The following is a 23,229-nucleotide window of genomic DNA, read 5'->3' as shown; positions in this document are numbered from 1 at the left end:
GAAGCTTCTTAGGTTTGCTTCATACAAACAAACTTAAGTTTGTTGAGTTTTTACCTGTACTCAGTGGGAAGAATAGGGAATATGCATCTACTCCATCTTTTTGGAAGTGGTCTATTTTTTTTTTTTTCTTTTTCTTTTTTTTTTTTTATTAATTAAAAAAAGAATTAACAAAACAATTAGAAATCATTCCAATCTACATGTACAATCAGTAATTCTTAATAACATCACATAGTTGCATATTCATCATTTCTTAGTACATTTGCATCGATTTAGAAAAAGAAATAAAAAGACAACAGAATAAGAATTAAAACAATAATAGGAAGAAAAAAAAACAAAAAAAACAAAAACAAAAAACCTATACCTCACATGCAGCTTCATTCAGTGTTTTAACATAATTGCATTACAATTGGGTAGTATTGTGCTGTCCATTTCTGAGTTTTTATATCAAGTCCCGTTGTACAGTCTGTATCCCTTCATCTCCAATTATCCCTTCTCTTTTTTTTTTTTTTTTAATTAACGGAAAAAAAGAAATTAACCCAACATTTAGAGATCATACCATTCTACACATGCAATCATTAATTCTTAACATCATCACATAGATGCATGATCATCATTTCTTAGTACATTTGCATTGGTTTAGAAGAACTAGCAACATAACCGAAAAAGATATAGAATGTTAATATAGAGAAAAAAATAAAAGTAATAATAGTAAAATCAAAACAAAACAAAACAAAACAAAACAAAACAAAAACCTATAGCTCAGATGCAGCTTCATTCAGTGTTTTAACATGATTACTTTACAATTAGGTATTATTGTGCTGTCCATTTTTGAGTTTTTGTATCTAGTCCTGTTGCACAGTCTGTATCCCTTCAGCTTCAATTACCCATTGTCTTACCCTGTTTCTAACTCCTGCTGAACTCTGTTACCAATGACATATTTCAAGTTTATTCTCGAATGTCCGTTCACATCAGTGGGACCATACAGTATTTGTCCTTTAGTTTTTGGCTGGATTCACTCAGCATAATATTCTCTAGGTCCATCCATGTTATTACATGGTTCATAAGTTTATCTTGTCTTAAAGCTGCATAATATTCCATCGTATGTATATACCACAGTTTGTTTAGCCACTCTTCTGTTGATGGAGATTTTGGCTGTTTCCATCTCTTTGCAATTGTAAATAACGCTGCTATAAACATTGGTGTGCAAATGTCCGTTTGTGTCTTTGCCCTTAAGTCCTTTGAGTAGATACCTAGCAATGGTATTGCTGGGTCGTATGGCAATTCTATATTCAGCTTTTTGAGGAACCGCCAAACTGCCTTCCACAGTGGTTGCACCCTTTGACATTCCCACCAACAGTGGATAAGTGTGCCTCTTTCTCCGCATCCTCTCCAGCACTTGTCATTTTCTGTTTTGTTGATAATGGCCATTCTGGTGGGTGTGAGATGATATCTCATTGTGGTTTTGATTTGCATTTCTCTAATGGCCAGGGACATTGAGCATCTCTTCATGTGCCTCTTGGCCATCCGTATTTCCTCTTCTGAGAGGTGTCTGTTCAAGTCTTTTTCCCATTTTGTAATTGGGTTGGCTGTCTTTTTGTTGTTGAGATGAACAATCTCTTTATAAATTCTGGATACTAGACCTTTATCTGATATATCATTTCCAAATATTGTCTCCCATTGTGAAGGCTGTCTTTCTACTTTCTTGATGAAGTTCTTTGATGCACAAAAGTGTTTAATTTTGAGGAGTTCCCATTTATTTATTTCCTTCTTCAGTGCTCTTGCTTTAGGTTTAAGGTCCATAAAACCGCCTCCAGTTGTAAGATCCATAAGATATCTCCCAACATTTTCCTCTAACTGTTTTATGGTCTTAGACCTAATGTTTAGATCTTTGATCCATTTTGAGTTAACTTTTGTATAGGGTGTGAGAGATGGGTCTTCTTTCATTCTTTTGCATATGGATATCCAGTTCTCTAGGCACCATTTATTGAAGAGACTGCTCTGTCCCAGGTGAGTTGGCTTGACTGCCTTATCAAAGATCAAATGTCCATAGATGAGAGGGTCTATATCTGAGCACTCTATTCGATTCCATTGGTCGATATATCTATCTTTATGCCAATACCATGCTGTTTTGACCACTGTGGCTTCATAATATGCCTTAAAGTCAGGCAGCGCGAGACCTCCAGCTTCGTTTTTTTTCCTCAAGATGTTTTTAGCAATTCGGGGCACCCTGCCCTTCCAGATAAATTTGCTTATTGGTTTTTCTATTTCTGAAAAATAAGTTGTTGGGATTTTGATTGGTATTGCATTGAATCTGTAAATCAATTTAGGTAGGATTGACATCTTAACTATATTTAGTCTTCCAATCCATGAACACGGTATGCCCTTCCATCTATTTAGGTCTTCTGTGATTTCTTTTAGCAGTTTTTTGTAGTTTTCTTTATATAGGTTTTTGTCTCTTTAGTTAAATTTATTCCTAGGTATTTTATTCTTTTAGTTGCAATTGTAAATGGGATTCGTTTCTTGATTTCCCCCTCAGCTTGTTCATTACTAGTGTATAGAAATGCTACAGATTTTTGAATGTTGATCTTGTAACCTGCTACTTTGCTGTACTCATTTATTAGCTCTAGTAGTTTTGCTGTGGATTTTTCCGGGTTTTCGACGTATAGTATCATATCGTCTGCAAACAGTGATAGTTTTACTTCTTCCTTTCCAATTTTGATGCCTTGTATTTCTTTTTCTTGTCTAATTGCTCTGTCTAGAACCTCCAACACAATGTTGAATAATAGTGGTGATAGTGGACATCCTTGTCTTGTTCCTGATCTTAGGGGGAAAGTTTTCAATTTTTCCCCATTGAGGATGATATTAGCTGTGGGTTTTTCATATATTCCCTCTATCATTTTAAGGAAGTTCCCTTGTATTCCTATCTTTTGAAGTGTTTTCAACAGGAAAGGATGTTGAATCTTGTCGAATGCCTTCTCTGCATCAATTGAGATGATCATGTGATTTTTCTGCTTTGATTTGTTGATATGGTGTATTACATTAATTGATTTTCTTATGTTGAACCATCCTTGCATACCTGGGATGAATCCTACTTGGTCATGATGAATAATTCTTTTAATGTGTTGTTGGATACGATTTGCTAGAATTTTATTGAGGATTTTTGCATCTGTATTCATTAGAGAGATTGGTCTGTAGTTTTCTTTTTTTGTAATATCTTTGCCTGGTTTTGGTATGAGGGTGATGTTGGCTTCATAGAATGAATTAGGTAGTTTTCCCTCCACTTCGATTTTTTTGAAGAGTTTGAAGAGAATTGGTACTAATTCTTTCTGGAACGTTTGGTAGAATTCACATGTGAAGCCATCTGGTCCTGGACTTTTCTTTTTAGGAAGCTTTTGAATGACTAATTCAATTTCTTTACTTGTGATTGGTTTGTTGAGGTCATCTATGTCTTCTTGAGTCAAAGTTGGTTGTTCATGTCTTTCCAGGAACCCGTCCATTTCCTCTAAATTGTTGTATTTATTAGTGTAAAGTTGTTCATAGTATCCTGTTATTACCTCCTTTATTTCTGTGAGGTCAGTAGTTATGTCTCCTCTTCCATTTCTGATCTTATTTATTTGCATCCTCTCTCTTCTTCTTTTTGTCAATCTTGCTAAGGGCCCATCAATCTTATTGATTTTCTCATAGAACCAACTTCTGGCCTTATTGATTTTCTCTATTGTTTTCATGTTTTCAATTTCATTTATTTGTGCTCTAATCTTTGTTATTTCTTTCCTTTTGCTTGCTTTGGGGTTAGCTTGCTGTTCTTTCTCCAGTTCTTCCAAATGGATAGTTAATTCCTGAATTTTTGCCTTTTCTTCTTTTCTGATATAGGCATTTAGAGCAATAAATTTCCCTCTTAGCACTGCCTTTGCTGCGTTCCATAAGTTTTGATATGTTGTGTTTTCATTTTCATTCGCCTCGAGGTATTTGCTAATTTCTCTAGCAATTTCTTCTTTGACCCAGTCATTGTTTAGGAGTGTGTTGTTGAGCCTCCACGTATTTGTGAATTTTCTGGCACTCTGCCTATTATTGATTTCCAACATCATTCCTTTATGGTCCGAGAAAGTGTTGTGTAAGATTTCAATCTTTTTAAATTTGTTGAGACTTGCTTTGTGACCCAGCATATGGTCTATCTTTGAGAATGATCCATGAGCACTTGAGAAAAAGGTGTATCCTGCTGTTGTGGGATGTAATGTCCTATAAATGTCTATTAAGTCTAGTTCATTTATAGTAATATTCAGATTCTCTATTTCTTTGTTGATCCTCTGTCTAGATGTTCTGTCCCTTGATGAGAGTGGTGAGTTGAAGTCTCCAACTATTATGGTATATGAGTCTATTTCCCTTTTCAGTGTTTGCAGTATATTCCTCACGTATTTTGGGGCATTCTGATTCGGTGCGTAAATATTTATGATTGTTATGTCTTCTTGTTTAATTGTTCCTTTTATTAGTAGATAGTGTCCTTCTTTGTCTCTTTTAACTGTTTTACATTTGAAGTCTAATTTGTTGGATATTAGTATAGCCACTCCTGCTCTTTTCTGGTTGTTATTTGCATGAAATATCTTTTCCCAACCTTTCACTTTCAACCTATGTTTATCTTTGGGTCTAAGATGTGTTTCCTGTAGACAGCATATCGAAGGATCCTGTTTTTTAATCCATTCTGCCAATCTATGTCTTTTGATTGGGGAATTCAGTCCATTGACATTTAGTGTTATTACTGTTTGGATAATATTTTCCTCTAACATTTTGCCTTTTGTATTATATATATCATATCTGATTTTCCTTCTTTCTACACTCTTTTCCATATCTCTCTCTTCTGTCTTTTTGTATCTGACTCTAGCGCTCCCTTTAGTATTCTTGCAGAGCTGGTCTCTTGGTCACAAATTCTTTCAGTGACTTTTTGTCTGAGAATGTTTTAATTTCTCCCTCATTTTTGAAGGACAATTTTGCTGGATATAGGAGTCTTGGTTGGCAGTTTTTCTCTTTTAGTATTTTAAATATATCATCCCACTGTCTTCTAGCTTCCATGGTTTCTGCTGAGAAATCTACACAAAGTCTTATTGGGTTTCCCTTGTATGTAATGGATTGTTTTTCTCTTGCTGCTTTCAAGATCTTCTCTTTCTCTTTGACCTCTGACATTCTAACTAGTAAGTGTCTTGGAGAACGCCTATTTGGGTCTAATCTCTTTGGTGTGCGCTGCACTTCTTGGATCTGTAATTTTAGGTCTTTCATAAGAGTTGGGAAATTTTCAGTGATAATTTCTTCCATTAGTTTTTCTCCTCCTTTTCCCTTCTCTTCTCCTTCTGGGACACCCACAACACGTATATTTGTGCGGTTCATATTGTCCTTGAGTTCCCTGATACCCTGTTCAAATTTTTCCATTCTTTTCCCTATAGTTTCTGTTTCTTTTTGGAATTCAGATGTTCCATCCTCCAAATCACTAATTCTATCTTCTGTCTCTTTAAATCTATCATTGTAGCTATCCATTATTTTTTCTATGTTTGCTACTTTATCCTTCACTTCCATAAGTTCTGCGATTTGTTTTTTCAGTTTTTCTATTTCTTCTTTATGTTCAGCCCATGTCCTCTTCATGTCCTCCCTCAATTTATCGATTTCATTTTTGAAGAGGTTTTCCATTTCTGTTCATATATTCAGCATTAGTTGTCTCAGCTCTTGTGTCTCATTTGAGCTATTGGTTTGTTCCTTTGACTGAGCCATATTCTCAATCTTTTGAGCGTGGACAGTTATATTCTGCTGCTGGCGTCTGGGCATTTATTCAGATTTCTCTTGGTGTTGGACCCAGCAAGGTTGTAATATTTTTCTGTGAAATCTCTGGGTTCTGTTTTTCTTATCCTGCCCAGTAGGTGGCGCTCGTGGCACACGTTTGTCTGCGGGTCCCACCAGTAAAAGGTGCTGTGGGACCTTAAACTTTGGAAAACTCTCGCCGTCCTGGGTGTTCGCTAGCCTAAGCGGCTTGAGCCGGCCCAGGGGTCCGAACGCAGGGAGGGTGTCCGAACGCAGGGAGGGTTGCTGGTCGCCGCAGCCAGGGAAAGAGCCCGTCCGAATTTCCTAGTCGGCCCTGGGCAACAAGCGTGGCGGGAGGGCGCCAGCGGCAGCGGCCCGCCCGAGAGAGTGCACGTTCCCCGGGAGTCATGGGTTTGGAAGGGGCCTCCCCTACCCGTCACTGTTCTCCGTGGCCTGGGGGTTTCCGATCCAATTCTCTCGGTTGGTCCGGGGGCTGCGCGTGGTGTGGGCGCCAGTCGCCTTGGTTTCAGGGGACCGCCTCTCCAATTCTCCCAGCCGGCCCGGGAAGGGGGAAGGGAGTAACTCCGGCCGCTTGCCACCCCGCCCGGTAAGGCCCGCGCGCCTCGGCGATCTCACCCGAGCTGCTTCTCTCAGCCAGCCAGCCGTTCCAGGATGGGGTACGCTGTCTTTTTTATCTCTGTTGTGGCTTTGGGCGCTTTCTGTATCGTTTCTACTCCCCTAGTAGGTGTCCTGGAGAAGAAACTAAGATCCGCGCGTCTTACTAAGCCGCCATCTTCCAGGAAGTCTCGGAAGTGGTCTATTTTTACATCATGTTTCAACAAAGAATGATTGGCCCTGATACCTAGTTAGCTTACATGCTTTATTTTCTGTTTTGTGGCCTTAAAAAGCAAGCTTGGGAGATGGAGTTCACCCCTGCTCCAAGGAATAGCCAGAAAAGGGATGGGACGGTGATAGGGACAGGGACTTCAGGGTGTTAAATGCCCTGGGGGAGTCTTCTACAACAGGTGGGGAGGCCCCGGTTGCAAAAACTGAAGAATTGAGATGCAGAGAACTGGAGACCATCCGGCTAGTGCAAAAAGCCTAATGTGTCTCTTTCACAATGGAAGCCTGGAGCTCTAAGGAGAGTATGGACAGGGAGACGGGGACAAGCAAACAAGCCACACCGCGTTCCTTGAACACACTACCCTCTACTCTTGAACACACTACCTGTGCCACCCGTACCCTGCAACTCCCCCCACACTTCACGCACCTGAACCCTGTCACCTGCACTCTTACCAAGCTGCAAGAACTGCACTCAGGCCCCACCAACCCCATGTGACGCCACTCCACAACCCCTCCCTTGTGTGCCGGCCCCAGCCTGACCCACCTCTCCCACACAAGCACAGTGTCGCCCCGCCCTTCCCAAGACCTGCGTTCCTGTGCCCAGCCCCTCAACCCCAACCTTCTCCTCCCTGCCCCCTGCATGCAGTAGCTTGTGCATTTGGGCTGCAGGCGCTCGCCTTCATGCCCCGGCCACACCCACCCCCAGCCCATACAATTGTGCAACCTTGCCCCACCACCCCCGATCCCTGCACATGCATACATCAGCATCCGGTCCCCACAGATCCGTGCAAGCACACGCGTGCATCCACGCCATGCCCCCCAGCTCTGGGCAAGCACTGACCTGTGCATTTGGGCCACACCTACCCTCAGCCCATGCAGATACAACTCCAACCCACTGCCCTTGAGCTCTGCATAGGCACACACCAGGGCCCTGTCCCCCAAACCCACACTCATGCAGCCACATCCTCCCCGCCGGGTACCCATGCATCTGTGTACCAACCTCTTGACCCCTACACCCCAACCCCCTGCCCCACACAGGTGCACACCCTTGCCTCAACACCAAGCACACAGTACCCTGCTTTCATATCTGGCAGATGCTCACGTGCACATTTGTGCTACATAGCCTCTGCCCTACACACACATGCACACCTGCCCCAATCCCCCTGGTTTCCATTCAAAATAGCAACTAAAATAATCAAGTATCTAGAAATGGACTTAACCAGGGATGAAAAGGACTTGTACACAGAAAACTATATAACATTGCTAAAAGAAATCAAAGAAGATCTGAATAGGTGGAAAGACATTCCCTACTCATGGACAGGGAGGTTAAATGTAGTTAAGATGTCAATTCTACCCAAACTGATCTACAAATTGAATGCAGTACCAATCAAAATTCCAACAACCTACTTTGAAGTTTGGAAAAATTAGTTACCAAATTCATCTGGAAGGGAAAGAGACCCTGAATAGCTAAAAGCATCTTAAAAAAGAAGAATGGAGTGGGAGGATTAACACTTCCTGATTTTAAAACATATTATAAAGCCACAGTGGTCAAAACAACATGGTACTGGTACAAAGACTTTAATTAGATCTGTTATCCTATAAAATGAGGAAACATTTTGGAGAAAGAGAAATTCTGAGAGAGCAGAATGTTGTAGTCACAAGACGCAGAAAGTCTGCCAAGCAGTGGCCTTTGAAGATGAAGAAGGAAAATGCCTCTCAGAGAGCTTCATAAAACAGGAAGCCAGGAGAGAAGACTAGCAGATGATGCCATGTTTGCCATGTGCCCTTCCAGCTGAGAGAGAAACCCTGACCATGTTCATCACATGCCTTTCCACTTGAGAGAGAAACCCTGAACTTCATCGGCCTTCTTGAATCAAGGTATCTTTCCCTGGATGCCTTAGATTGGACATTTCTATAGAATTGCTTCAATTGGGACATTTCCATGACCTAAAAACAGTTAACCTGCAATTTATCAAATTCCTCTTTTTAAAAGCTGTTCTGTTTCTGGTATATTGCATTCCAGCATCTAGCAAACTAGACCAGGACCCTTTCTTTGTGCCTTACAAAAATTAACTCAAAGTGAATCAAGCACCTAAATATAAGAACCAGTATCATAAAGCTCCTAGAAGAAAATGTAAGGAAACATCTCCAAAGACCTAGTATAAGGAGGTAGCTTCCTAAACTTTACACCCAAAACACAAGCAACAAAAGAAAAAATAGATAAATGGGAATTCATCAAAATCAAATGCTTTTCTGCCTCAAAGTACTTTGTCAAAAAAGTGAAGAGGCAGCCAACTCAATCGGAGAAAATATTTGGAAATCACACATCGGATAAAGGTTTGATATCCTGTGTATATAAAGAAAACATACAACTCAACAACAAAAGAACAAACATCCCAATTATAAGACACTCTAAAGATATGAATAAGCACTTTTCTGAAGAACAAATACAGATGACTATAAAGTACATGAACAGATGTTCATTTTCATTAGCTATAAGGGAAATGCAGGTCAAGACTACAATGAGATACTACCTCATGCTATTAAACAAGCAGGAAACTACAAACGTTGGAGAGTGAAGAAATTGGGACACTTATGCACCACTGGTGGGAATGTATAATGGTGCAGCCATTATGGAAAACATTCTGGTGGCTCCTCAGAAAACTAAATATTCAGTTGTTCTATGACCCAGCAATACCACTACTTGGTATATATCCAGAAGAACTGAAAGCAGTGACACAAACAGACATTTTCACACTGATTTTTTTTTTTTTTTTAAAGTCAGCTTACTTATTTATTTATTTTTTTTACATGGGCAGGCACCGGGAAACGAACCCGGGTCCTCGGGCATGGCAGGCAAGCACTCTTACCTGCTGAGCCACTGTGGCCCGCCCTCACACACTGATGTTTTTAGCAGCATTATTCACAATTGCCAAAAAATATGGGAACAATCCAAGTGCCCATCAACAGATGATTGGATTAACAAATGTGGTGTATGCATACGATGAAATATTATACAGCAGTAAGACAAAATGACATCCTGAAGCACATGACAAGATGGATGAGCCTTGAGGACATAATGCTGAGTGAAATAAACCAGACAGAAAAGGACAGATAATGTATGATTTCATTTTTATGATCATGGTAAAGGTAAAATTAGAGACTTGTAATACAGAATATAGGGGACTAGAGATAGACAGAAGCAAGGGATGGATGAATGGTTAGCTAAAGAGGTTGAACTTAAACGTTAGGGAATGTATAGAAGTGAAGGCGGTTCATTAGTGGGTCTATAAGTAATAATATTGCCATATTGAAGGTGAACATGATTGAAAGGGGTTGTATAGACTCGTGTGTCCCACTGATTAACACTAGAAATATAAATAAGTTCTTGCATGGACTATTGCAAAAGTATGAATCTTGTACAAAGAGTGTATAAGTTCAGTGTATGGGGAAAAATTGCTATTGCATGCTATGGGCTATGTCTAGCAGGAAAACATCAATAGTCCCACAACAACACCAGGGGTAAATAATGGGGGGAGGGATAAGAGTAAAAAGGAGGTTTATATTTTCTATTTGGTGAGGGTGTGTTATTGGTTATCTTTCTCTTGGGAACAATGGACTGTTTACTTTGGACATTATACATGATGCCAAATGAATGGAAGTGGCTGAAGGATGCGCTGACTGAGATGTAGATTGGTGAATGATGGTGTATACACATGATCCGAAAATTGTGCTGCTATAAAGAGGAATGAATTTGTGAGGCATGCAACATTGTGAATGGACCTGTGGGATATTTGGGGAGGCAAAATAAGCCAGAAACAAAAGAGCAAATATTGTATGGTGTCATTTAGAACATACTTATAAAAAAACAGGGGCCTAGATTGTAAGCTCTTATAGCAGTTACATTTAGACTGGAGTGGTAATTGTTATTTCTGGATTTTGAGAGACTGTTTTATGTATCTATAACCTGGTATTAGAGATGAGAACAGAGCTGATCAGGTCAGAATTAAGGAAATTCAGAATACAGGGGTAAAAAAGACAGGGTCTATATTTTAGACCCTCATCTATTCTTTAAGACCAAAGGAAGAAAGGTTTATTTTATCCAGAACCTAAATTTTCTGTAGCACATAATCTAACTCAGCCTGTCTTAGCTCATTTAAACAATCCAGACTCAGGGACTTTAATCCTGTATAGCTTAATGTAATGCTTTTATACATCCCAGAGTATTTTAAGCAGTAAATCAAAAAGCATTGGCAAAAAATATTGAGGAATGGGAGAAAAATTATGAGCTTCACCACCGAGGAAATCCCTGATACTGTGTCAAACATTAGGGACACCCAAATCAATAGACCAAGCCTTGATCTTGAGGCATGCTCTTGTGAAGTTTATGTACATAGCGGGAAAGCTTAGCCTACCTATAGGCATGTCAAAGAGTTACTTCTGGACTTGTTGCTCAGAGGTGGCCTCACTCTCTCTAAGCCCAACTCTCAAGTGAAACCATTGCCCTCCCCCCTACATGGGACATGACATCCAGGGGTGAAAGTCTCCCTAGCCACGTGGGAGATGACTCTCAGGGATGAGCCTGGCATTGGCACCGTGAGATCAGCAATGCCATCCTGATCAAAAGGGGGAAAAGAAGTATAACTAACAAGCTGTTAGTGGCTGAGGGAGTTTGAATATAGTTGAGAGGCTACTCTGGAGGTCACCTTATGCAGGCTTCAGTTAGACACTGCTACCTATCATAACTTGCCAAAACCCAAACAAAACCATTCCAGCCAAACCTAAAGAGTACCTAGGGTGTTATATAAGATTCTAAAAAGGTTCCACACAATAGGGTAACTTTCCAGAAACCTACAACCTCCAGATGGGTCCCTGGACTAGGTAAGTTCTGAAATGCAGAGGTGTCAACCTCTCAGAATATCAACTAGTTCCACTCCCTTATCCTGTATTATCGCCAGCCCCTTCCAACATGAAAAAGTTGAAATGGGAATAGTCCAAATACCCCTAAAGACTGGGAGAAAGATCAAAGGTGATGGTGGAGTTATACAGAGAAGGTGGGGTTTAACAAATGAATATGATTGCTGAATCATTATATTAATATTTCTTTTAGTCTCCAGTATCTTAGAGAAGCTAGAAGTAAAAACCTAAGATTGTGGATTGTAACCCATACCAAACTTTGAAATCTGTTCTACAACTAGTTGTTGTGATATACTTTGAAATTAATTGCTTTTTTGTGTATATGTTATTTTTAGCAAAAAAGAAAAAAAAGTCAAAAAAAGAAAAAATAAGTGAGAATGGGCAGAGCCCCAATACCCCTAAAGATTGGGAGAAGGAGGAGTCATAACAGAGAGGACAGGATTTAACAAAGGAGTGTGACTGCTGAATCATTATATTGATATTTCTTTTAGTCTCCAATGTCTTGGAGCAGCTAGAAGAAAAAACATGAAATTGTGGAACAGTAACCCATACCAAACTAAATCCGTTCTATAACTATTTGTTACAGTGTACTTTGAAATATATTGCTTTTTGTTATATTTCATAATAAAAAATGTTAAAAAAAAAAAAAAGCAAGCTTGAGGGGTGTTTGTTTATATCAGCAGCGGGGTGTTCAGGGGATAGGGGTCCGGACTCCCCAGCTGGCTTTCTTTTGACCTTCTTTGATTTGCCATGCCATTTCGACATATTTCCAACTGCTTCAGTGAAGAACTCACTTGGGAGATGCTAGCAACATAGTGAAGCTGGGAACTCCGGGGCTCAAGAGGCAGTGACCACCTGGCCTTCCGGCCACCCTGCCCAACCTTTAGAGGAGGTGGGCTCAGGTTTGTAGTCAACTTACATTGTCATCGAAGTCCTCGTCCTCCAGTATGTCAATGTCATCAGGCTCTTCTGACATCTCTTCCTCAGAGCTCCCTGTAGAAAGATACTCCTTGGCTTTCGTTTTTTGGGAGGCATGTCAAAAGGAAAGACAGACATTTAGATAAGGAATAACACTAAAAAAAAACAACAACGGCAATAGAAATGTATGGCATTTACCCTGTCCCTTCTAATAAAATTGTGTACATGATAAGTAGGACGTCAAATAAATGGCACCATAGTACCTAAGATTCAATTTGGGGTTACTAATAAAATAGGAATATAAGGGTCAAATCTCATCGGCTGATTTAAGAAAGTGAGTGTGTATTTCCCAGGACAGTGAAGGTCTGTCTGACACAGTGATGTCTGAGTGAGTCCTGAGGGAAGTTAGAGAGCAGACAGGCAGATAGATGGGGAACAGCATTAATGACACAGGGACCAGGATGGGCAAAGGCCCTGAGGTGGCAGTGGGGCCACCTCATTTGACAAGGGGCCCAATATGACTGGAGGGCAGGAGGGGAGCCCAGAGAGGACACAGGGGTCAAGGTTCTGCTCATAGAGGCTCTTACAGATCGGGGAGGAGTTTTGGATTATCTTCTGAGGAGGTTAATTTTGAGTGTGAGTTTTTCTTGAAAATCCTGAGAAATATTCCTATCTCCCACCCGTTTGGTGAAACAACCACCAGTTTCTATCACTGCCTAATGTTCATAATTGCTAGCCAGAGCATCAGAGATGAATCTCGAAGCTAAGGAAAGTCTATCTGAGAGGTGAATACCTTTGTTCCTGAAGGTCAAACACAGCCTCCTGGACTTGGCCAGGAGAGGGGCTTAGAGTCTCCAGTGTCACTGGGGTGAAAATTGACTTGTGGAATTGATAATCACCACTTAGATCTCACGTCTGTCCTCCTGGGAAGGTTGGGCCCCTGAAGCTAGAGCTCTTGCAAGATAATTGGTCCCCCAGGGAAGTTACTGGGGGTCTCTTGTCTCAGCTTCAGGATAACACCAGTCCTTTCAAGCTGGGCTATCCAGAGAACCTTGAAGATCGCCTAGGTTAGGCACAGAGCTGACCTATTTTGTCTGATTTTTTGTGTTCCTTTCATGCCTTAGGGGAAGGAGAGGGGACATTCTCTGGGATCTTGACCCACATTAGCTAGTTTTGGACGTCTTCCCAATTTCGAATTGGTAATAGGAACTCTCACTTCTTTGGGTTCCTGATGGGATGAGGGTCACCACTGAGCCGAATCTGCCTTCCCTGACCCAGGTCACTCGCTGGAGTCCATCCTGCTTTCTGCCCTCCAACCCCAGCCATGATATTTTTCCTCACTGTACTTGAGTTGGACTGAGTTCCAGAATTTGCTTGGCAGTATTTGATATTGGTTCCCATAGACCTACCTCCACCCCTGTTGGTATAGTCGATAGCATGACAAAAGCGAGGGCACTTTCAGCTGGTTTCCAGAAGCACTGTCTGCCCAGACTGTTTGCCATGGAAATGACTGAGAGAAGTTTTGAGGTAATCCAGGACAACCCAGTAAGAATCTACGAGATTTCAAGCAAGCCTCCAGAAAGCTCCTTTTGGATGGCGAAGGAGAGGAACAGAATTCTTTCTGGGGGGGTCGGGAGAGAATGAGTAGCCTAGGATCAAGGGTAGATTCTTTGAGTGGAGAGGCAGGCTGCCTCCTACGCTCCAGTCCCCACCTGGGAATGGGAGTCTGGCTATGGCCCTGAGAGCTTGGCAAATCTCCATTGTTTGTGATTGATGTATTTTAGTAGACGTTATTGAATAGCACAGAGTTATTCTAAAAAAATAAAAAAGAAAGAGAGAATGAAAGGAAGTGTTTGTCAGGAGAAAGTGAAGTTGGCGGTTCTGAATACTGAAGAGCAGTTGCCAAGGTGTTCAAATTTATGTAATAATTAACCTTATTAACATCAGTAGGCCCTGTCTATGTGTCAAGTCAAGCTCAGTAAATAAGCTGTAACAAGTCATAAGTGGGGCAGAATCCAGAAGTAAAAGCTTTATTTCTAATTAGCGTTTCCTTTGGGGATTTCTGTCAACCTCTACTTCTGTTCAAGTGAGATAATTATCTGCTCCTGAAGTTGCTCTGTGGGAGGGTTTGGGGCCAGGGGAAAGTGTCAGGTCAGGGCTAAGTGGTGGCCCCATTATCAGGGACTTGAGCAGCCCCCTTGTGCTCTTGCTCCCTCATCTGAATAAATGGGACCCTGAGACTCATCTTTGGGGTGGCCCAGAGCATCAGGGTGTTGCAATTAAACACCTGGTAGACAGTGTTCTGGAAGTGGGATCTGTCTTCCCTGGCTTGCTTAAGGACAAATCTTAATTCTTCCCCATCTAGATGCCGCTCCTCTAATGCTTTACTTGAGAGAGTGGCAGTTCCCAGATTTGGGGGTAAGTGTCTGTGCTGTGTCTATTTACTCTGCTGGGTAGATATAATAACTGCCATGTTATGAATGAAGAGAGGAAAAAGGGAAGCAGTGAGTGATCTTCCCAGGGGCCATGAACCCAGCTCAGCTGATGACCAAGTACACAGATGAAACTCAGTCTAGTTTTCACTCCCTCAACCCTTCCACGTGGTAAGTTCCTTGTTATCCTGGGTAGGGTGGGCCAAAAGATTGGCTGGTTTGGCAGTTGCAATGGGTATCAATATATAAACTGTTCTAAAATGATGCAGCTACTCCAATTGTGGACAAGGGAGCTCATTAGAAGTGTAGACTCTCAGCCCCACTGAGTCAGAGTCTGTCATTCTAACAAGATCTCCAGGTGATTCCTATGCATATTAAAGTTTGAGTAGCACTCACTGGAAATGGAACAAGATGGAGAAAATTGTATTTACCAGTGTCCTCTGAGTGTGTGTTTATGTGTATGCATTGTCTAGAGTTTGGAAGAATTTGATAAGCCACAGGGCGTGGAATGGGGGGATGGGTGTATGTATAAGACCTCACCTCCACTCCCTACCATGCTCAAGTAACAACAGATGGGAGTAACCAACTTGTCTTCTAAAGAGGGTGGGTTGGTTAATTGGAGGGCTTTTGTTTTGTGATGTGGTGTACAAATTGGGGTTCTGCTTCCATAAGGATTTTCTACAGTCCTTCGCCTTGCAGGATTCAACTAAATCTTCTTAAGAAACACTTAGTACATATTTAAGAACATCCCTTGTAGATGTTTCAATTTATTAGCTACCAAGGAGCTATGAGTCTCTGGGGTGCATACTAGTCAATCCTGCTTCCCAGACTTCAGGAAACCCAGCAACCTGATGGACCCTCTTTAAACTGGGAAGCTCCTGGTTCTATTGAATAGAGATATGGACTTCTGGTCTTGGCCCACTCCATTCTTTTTACTTTCCAGAGATCCTATCTTTCTGTTTTTTGTTTTATCCTCCTTCTTCAGAAAAGAACTCAGACGCACAGCCAGGTTCTGGGACTGTGTGTTCAGCATGTCCCCAGGTAGGTGTCTCTGGGACCAACCAAGGAGGGCACCATCCCAGCCCCTGCTGCTTTATAGGGAACAGTAAGCTTTGGATACAATATGTTGGACTCTCACCATATTCTTTTCTCTGCAGTTCACTGACAATATAGTCTGAAAAAGAATAGGAAACATGATTAATAGGATGAAGTATGGCAAATGAGTTCAGCCTTTACTCTCCAAGGGAATCAATTTGTGAACCACTTCCTATGCACTAGCTTGCAGGGACACTCATGTGTCTGGGGAGAAAAGACATCCTTGATCTTTAGCAGTTGGAGGCTGGTAGCAGCTCCTCAATGCATATTGATTCCTCTCCCTTTGTTCATATTTCATCTCCTCCACTAGAGTTTAAGCCCTGAGAGGGTATAATGGGTTTTATTTATCTTTATATCTTGCCCAATCTATAGAAGGCATACATTAAATGTCATTGGATGAACTGAGTGCTAAATATTGCTTCTTCCCTTGTCAAAATTCTGGCACATTTTATGCTTGGGTTCTGTTTCATTCCTGGGCCTTGAGTCCTGACATCAAGTTCCAGAAATAACCCCTTGACCACTGGCTTTAACTAAGGCTGCTCTAGTCAAAAATGGTCAATAGGGGGATCTCCTTGGCCAACATGTGCTAATTCTTATGTGCTTCTTATCTTCTCATGAATGGATTAAAGTCTGTAAGCCATTAAAATCATCATAGATTAGACCTTCCAAATAAGACATCTTGGGTAGCTTTTATTTTTGAGCTATCTTAACATTGCTTTTAATTTTGATTTTAAAGATTCTTTTAAAAAAGAGAGTGGCCATTAATGTTTTAAATCTTACTTCCTCCAATGGAAGCTCTGATTCTTGAGCTTGTTCATTTCAGACACAAATGTTCTGGCTGAGAGCTGAGGTTCTCTCTTGGTCCTCAAGGCTGGCCAACAGAGGGAAACTAGGGCTGTAGGACATGTTTTTTAATGTGACAGGACATCAAATATTTGAAGACATGTCATGATGTCTCTCATTTGTTTTCCAGATCTAACATCCCCAATGGCTTCAACAGTTCTTTGCATGACATAGCATGCAAGTCTGTCTAAAACCAATCTTTCCCCTGAGCTCCAGTCAATCTGCTTCTATATGTGATATCCTGCAAACTGAACATGCCCTTCTAGGATCTACTCTCCAATGCAGGCTAGAATGGGCTATTGCTCCTTCACAAAACCTCTTATATTTAGTGATATTAACTTTTATGGTAGTCCCATCCATTACACCGTTGACTTTTTTCAGCTTGTGGTTGAGTTCTTCTCCATCCTTTTGTTTTTGTGGGCCTAAGAGCCAATCTAACATAAATTACTGTATATTTTGTCTACCTAGTCTTATTCCAAATTTGTTTGTCAAGGTCTTTCAGAACATTATTATTATTTCATTATCCAATAACTTCAGGTCATCTATAAATATAAACATATCTTCTACACCTGCCTCTGAGTCTAATATATAATAAAATATAATAAAAGTATTCTCCTGGACAGGACCTGTGGCTCCCCATTGGAAACTGGGTGGACTCTGGTCTATAAATCAGTATGTTTGTGTGGCTGTTGCATTTTCCATCTCTACGTCACCTTATATCAGCATCCACCTGATTTGTCTCCACATTGTCCACAAGAAAATCAGAGAAGACTTCAAAATGAAATGACTTTGGAATTTGTGCCTACTGGGCTAAGCACAGTTGCCTGAGATGACAACCTTGTCAGAAAGTTACCTCAATACAGCATTACATAATTTGTTCTTATTGATCCCATGCTAGATTTTTTTGTGGGCACATTGTTCTAAATATTTGTTCCAGATGGGCCATAGACTCATTTTCTTAGTTTTCCACAATTCGTCAAAAACCATAAACATGATTAAGCTAGTCTCCCTATGTGTTCTGGAGTGTATTTTATCTAGGCCAGGACAAAGCAGTGAGGATTCTCTTCTGATCTTTTCATCCAATTTTGGTTTTCTGTTATTTCTTCCCTAATTTTGCATGCTTTTTAATCTTAAAATCATTCTCCTTCACAGTGAAGTAAAAATTAAAAGGCAGTTGAAGAACTCAATTTTTTCTGAATCATTCAACATTGCACCTGACTATCTTGATCTTCTTTTTGCTCTGAACGTGTTTTAAAAGGCTTCAGCTTTCCTGGTAACATTCTTTTTTCAATGCGATTTTATTGAGATATGTCCACATACCATATAATCATCCAAAGTCTACAATCAATGGATCACAGTATCATCATAGAATTGTGCATTCATCACCACAATCAATTTTTGAACATTTTCATTACTCCAAAATATACATAAGAATAAAAATAAAAGTAAAAATGAAAAGAACATCCACACCCAAAACATCCCATACCCCTCATCCCCCCTTACCATTTATTTATGTCTTTATTTTGTTACTCATGTGTCCATACACTGGATAAAGGGAGTGTCAGCCACAAGGTTTTCACAATCACATGGTCACACTGTAAAAGCTATCTAGTTATACAACAATGCCTTCAAGAATCAAGGCTATTGGAATGCAGTTCAATAGTTTTAGGTATTTCCTTCTAGCTATTCTAATCCACTGAAAAAAAAACTAAAAAGGGATTTCTATGTAATGCATAAGAACAACCTCCAGAATGACTTCTTGATTCTATTTGAAATCTCTCAGCCACGAAAACTTTGTTTCATTTCTCTTCCCCCTTTTTCATCAAGAAGGCTTTCTCAAGCTCACAATGCCAGGCCCCAGTTCATCACTGGGAGTCCTGTCCCATGTTTCCAAGGAGATTTACACCCCTGGGAGTCATGTCTCACATAGTGGGGAGGGCAGTGAGTTCACTGTCGAGTTGGGTTAGAGAGAGAGAGAGATCACATCTGAGCAACAAAAGAGGTTCTCTGGGGGTGAAACTTAGGCCTAGTTATAAGTAGGTTTAGCGTCTCCTTTGCAGGAATATGTTTCATAGGGGTGAGCCCCACGATCGAGGGCTCAGCCTCTTAAATTGGTTGTCCCCAGTGCTTGTGAGAATATCAGAAATTCCCCAGATGGAGAAGTTGAATATTTCCTCCTTTCTCCCCAGTCCCTCCAGGGGGCTTTGCAAATACTTTTTTATTCTCTGCCCAAATTACTGTGGGATGTATCAGGGCATCACACTCACTTGTACCAACCAGTAGGATCTCACTCTGTATTCAAGGTTCCATATTATTATGGTATTTGAATAAACTGACCATACAAGATAAATTAGCATGCTGCAGAAAATAGAAATTTTGCACCAAATAAACATCTCTTCCTTGGCTAACACCATTCTTTTTATTTTTTTAAATTTTTATTGATATAATGACATACAAGCACATACATTCTTAACATACAAACATTCCATACATGGCGGTACGGTACAATCAATGGCTCACAGTATCATCATCACCATGATCATTTTTTAGAAAATTTGTATCACTCCAGAAAAAGAAATTTAAAAAAAGAAGAAACTCATCCATATCATACCCCTTACGCCTCCTTCTCATTGACCACTAGTATTTCCATCTGTCCAGTATACATATTTTTTAATTTTAACATTTGTTCTCCCTATTATTTATTTATTATTAATCCATATTTTACTCATCTGTCCATACCATGGATAAAAGGAGCATCAGACACAAGGTTTTCACAATCACACCGTCACATTGTGAAATCTATATCATTACACAATCATCTTCAAGAGACATGGCTACTGGAACATAGCTCTACAGTTTCAGGCACTTCTCTCTAGCCTAATACACCTTAATTTAAAAAGGGGATATCTATATAATGAATAAGAATAACCTCCAGGATAACCTCTGACTTTGTTTGAAATCTCTCAGCCACTGACACTTTATTTCGTCTCATTTCTCTCTTCCCCCTTTCAGTCAAGAAGGTTTTCTCAATCTCTTGATGCTGAGTCCCACCTCATTCTAAGATTTCTGTCCCATATTGCCAGGGAGGTTTACACCCCTGGGAGTCATGTCCCATGTAGAGATGGGGAGGGCAGTGAGTTTGCTTGCCATGTTGGCTGAGAGAGAGATAGGCTACATCTGAGGAACGAAAGAGGTTCTCTGGGGGTGACTATTAGGCCTAATTTTAAGTAGGCTTAGCCTATCCTTTGTAGGGATGTTTCATAGGAACAAATCTCAAGATTGAGGGCTCGGCTTATTGATTTGGTTGTCCCCACTGTTTGCGAGAATATTAGAAGTTCTCCAAATGGGGAAGTTGAATTTTCCCCTTTTCTTGCCACTCCCCCAAGGGGATTTTGCAAATACTTTTTTATTCACTGTTCAAATCACTTTGGGATTTATCAGGGCATCCCTCTGGACAAACCTACGAAATTTCATGCTCTATTCAATTTTCCACGAACTTACGGTGTTCAATTAAACTGTCCATATAAGTCATGTTTGGAAATGTACTAGCCAAAACATAAATTTTTTACCAAATAATTTTTTTGCTTTAGTCTCACACATAAGTTAAAGTTTTAACATATGAATTACCATCTATTTTCAACACTCTGCAATACTGACATTCCTTTGTTCTTCCTCATGCAAAAACATTTTTAAATTTGTACATTTAGTCACTATCATTGTACATTCTAGGCATCTTTCCTTCTAGTTTCATTTGGCCAACACTACTCTTGAAGTTCAGAACAATTTTCCTGTGTTCATTGTCAGTAACATATTCATCTTTTCCACATCGGTATATGAGTTTTCAAAATCTGAGGCCACCAAAGAGAAATCTGAACAAACGCTGGCTTTGCACTTTGGGGAGATTCCCACCCTATCCTCCACCTGGCCAGGTGGCTAGAAGTGTCCTACTCCGCTGATATCATCTCCCTCCTCTCTGCTTATCCTTGCTCGCATTTCCATACACATAGTTTTTATATGTGTGACTATTTCTATGCATATCCATCTTTCTACTAAGACTGTTCTTTGGAGTAGGATATGCTCTTTCATCATCATGATGTGACCTTGAATCAGATTAGGGTTCAACAACAGTTTCACACCAATTTAACAAATATCTGTAGGTACTTACTATGTGCTAGGCTCTAAGTCTGGAGGATTTCTGCAATCGCATGTGTGTGTCACGCTCTGTTTTAGAATTTCTGGTGTTCTTTGTTTTTGACCCTGCTCTCCGCCTAGATAGACAGAAACCTGAGACCACAAATAGACTTTCTCACCCTTCTTCTGAACGCGTCCTCATGTGGGTCTCGAGGCATTTTCTGTGCCTTTAACGTCATTTCTATGTCCGAGCTGCCACCCTCTGTGGTAATAGATTTCAAGGATTCATTTGGGTCTCATTTTTCCTACTATATTCAGTCCAAAGTCCTCCATGATAAAAATACCCTGTAGAACTAGGAGGCCAGCACCTGGAATATTCATTCTAAGCTAGAGGTTCTTCAACATTTGTGCACCTAAGGATCATTTAGGGATCGTGTGGAAAGTCCGTACTCCGGGTCATCACACAAAGGGATTCTGAAAAAGGAGAGCTGGGGTAGGAGTCTTGACAAGCACCTGTCTCCCTGGAAGGTGCCTCTAGAAATGGAGAATTTATTCTCAGTGTGTTTTTTTTGATAACTGAGTTGGCTTTTGAGCCCTCAAATATACTTCTGGCCTTGGATGGTGACCCAGGCTCCAAAAGCTGTGAAGTCTGCTCATTCCTTATCACTCTCAGTCATGTTTTCTCCTTTCAAGCAGTCAGACACAATTGCTGAATGATCAGCAGCAAGTTATATTCAGTTGTTACCAGTGCTCTTCAGTTCAAAAGATGGATTTTAAAGCATAGGCAGAAGGGGAAGGTGAGACCTCCATGAAGTTTAGGGAATGGCTTGCTTCTCCTTGTGTTTCAATCTCTGCTGTAGCAAGTATCTTCCCCACAGCTGCAGGAGTCTGGGCTGTGTCATTGACCCTCACTGGGAAGTTCCAGCACAGTCCACCCCTTTATCCCATGCCACCAGCATCACAGTATTTGACAAGTAGACATTTCCTTTGGGTGATCAGACTTTTACTAAATAGCGAACACATGCTGACCTTAAGAAACACAGTATCTGAACTACACTTAGGAGCAAAACATGTCCATAGAGACAAAATATGCAGGGTGCTTACAACCTAAATTAGATACAGATATGATTGGCTTTGTAAATTAAACTGAGAGACCAAAAGGGTTGTGGACAAACAGGTCATATAAAACTGTGCTCTCATCAGGGCCTCTCTTTGGGGTGGGTTCAGAGAGGTCTGCATAGGCTCTAGTCCCTTCCTTCTCATACCCCAGCCACCTTCTATTACCTTTCTCCTCTCTCACATCCTTTCAAGCTTAGCATTGGCACTTTTCAGGAATTTATCCAGTAAATGACTTTTAGAATCCTGCTTATGACTATTTAGATAAATGCCCAGATTTTCCCAAACTGTCATGCTTATTGACTTTGAAATGGTTCCAGTTCCCAGGCTCTGACAAAGTCCCGAATGAACCAATTTAGCCTGTAAAATACCCCCCACTGTGTGCTGGCTTGTGAAGGCCTGCCCTTTGCTTTGCCATTTTTTTTTCATATAGAGTTCTGGCTCCCAATTTCATTTAATTACATTTGAGCTACAAAATTTAGCAGGCGTGGGTGGGGGCAGGGTGGTGAGATGCTGGGGAAATCTAATTTACTGCTGCCATGACTACAGATGTGGAAAAAAATCTCTGAATCACTGATGGATCGACCACCCCAAGATTGGATTTAAATTATTAATAGTGGTGAGAGATGCTGTTCATTGTTGCATCACCAGAACCAAGAGTGAGGGGCTTTCCCATGCAACCTTTTTTTTAAATTATTGTTACTATTTTTTTTAGCAGAGTTGTAACTTTACTTAAAAGTCATGCAGAAAACTACAACATTGTTGACACTCTGCATTGGTGTGGTATCTTTGTTGTAATTGAAAGAAAATTAAAATATTTTGTTAACCTTAGTCCATAGTTTGCATTAGGTATATTTTTTCCCATACACCACCCTTTTATTAACACCTCCTAATAGTGACATGCATTTGTTATAATTCATGAAATAATATTCTTATAATTGTTCTATTAATCATAGCCATCATCCACAAAAGGGTTCACTGTGTTATACAGTCCCATGTTTTATCCTCTAACTCCCCCCCAAGCTTCTCCTTTCAACCACATTCACACACATCGTTCACTGCAGTTAATTACGCTCATAATAACATGCTACCATCACCACTATCCATTTCCAAACATTTACAATCAACCTAATTAGAAATTCTGCACAAATTA

At 40.5% G+C, this 23,229-nt stretch overlaps 1 protein-coding gene across 2 annotated transcripts in view; it reads right to left on the bottom strand.

Annotated features, from left to right (window-relative positions):
- Positions 1 to 23,229, bottom strand: part of ERICH6B (glutamate rich 6B) — a 117,415-nt gene that overhangs the window by 59,567 nt on the left and 34,619 nt on the right. For both annotated transcript variants that reach the window (XM_077158276.1, XM_077158275.1), the window contains exons 5-6: positions 16,030 to 16,065; positions 12,461 to 12,555 (exon numbers count right to left, since the gene is read on the bottom strand). In XM_077158276.1, coding sequence (XP_077014391.1) covers positions 12,461 to 12,555; positions 16,030 to 16,065 — 131 coding nt within the window. The remainder of the gene's footprint in view (positions 1 to 12,460; positions 12,556 to 16,029; positions 16,066 to 23,229) is intronic.

Source organism: Tamandua tetradactyla, chromosome 4 (genome assembly GCF_023851605.1).
Source record: "Tamandua tetradactyla isolate mTamTet1 chromosome 4, mTamTet1.pri, whole genome shotgun sequence".
Classification (NCBI taxonomy): Eukaryota; Metazoa; Chordata; class Mammalia; order Pilosa; family Myrmecophagidae; genus Tamandua; species Tamandua tetradactyla.
The sequence above is the reverse complement of the archived record's forward strand: the minus strand, read 5'-3'. Positions and strand labels throughout refer to the sequence as shown.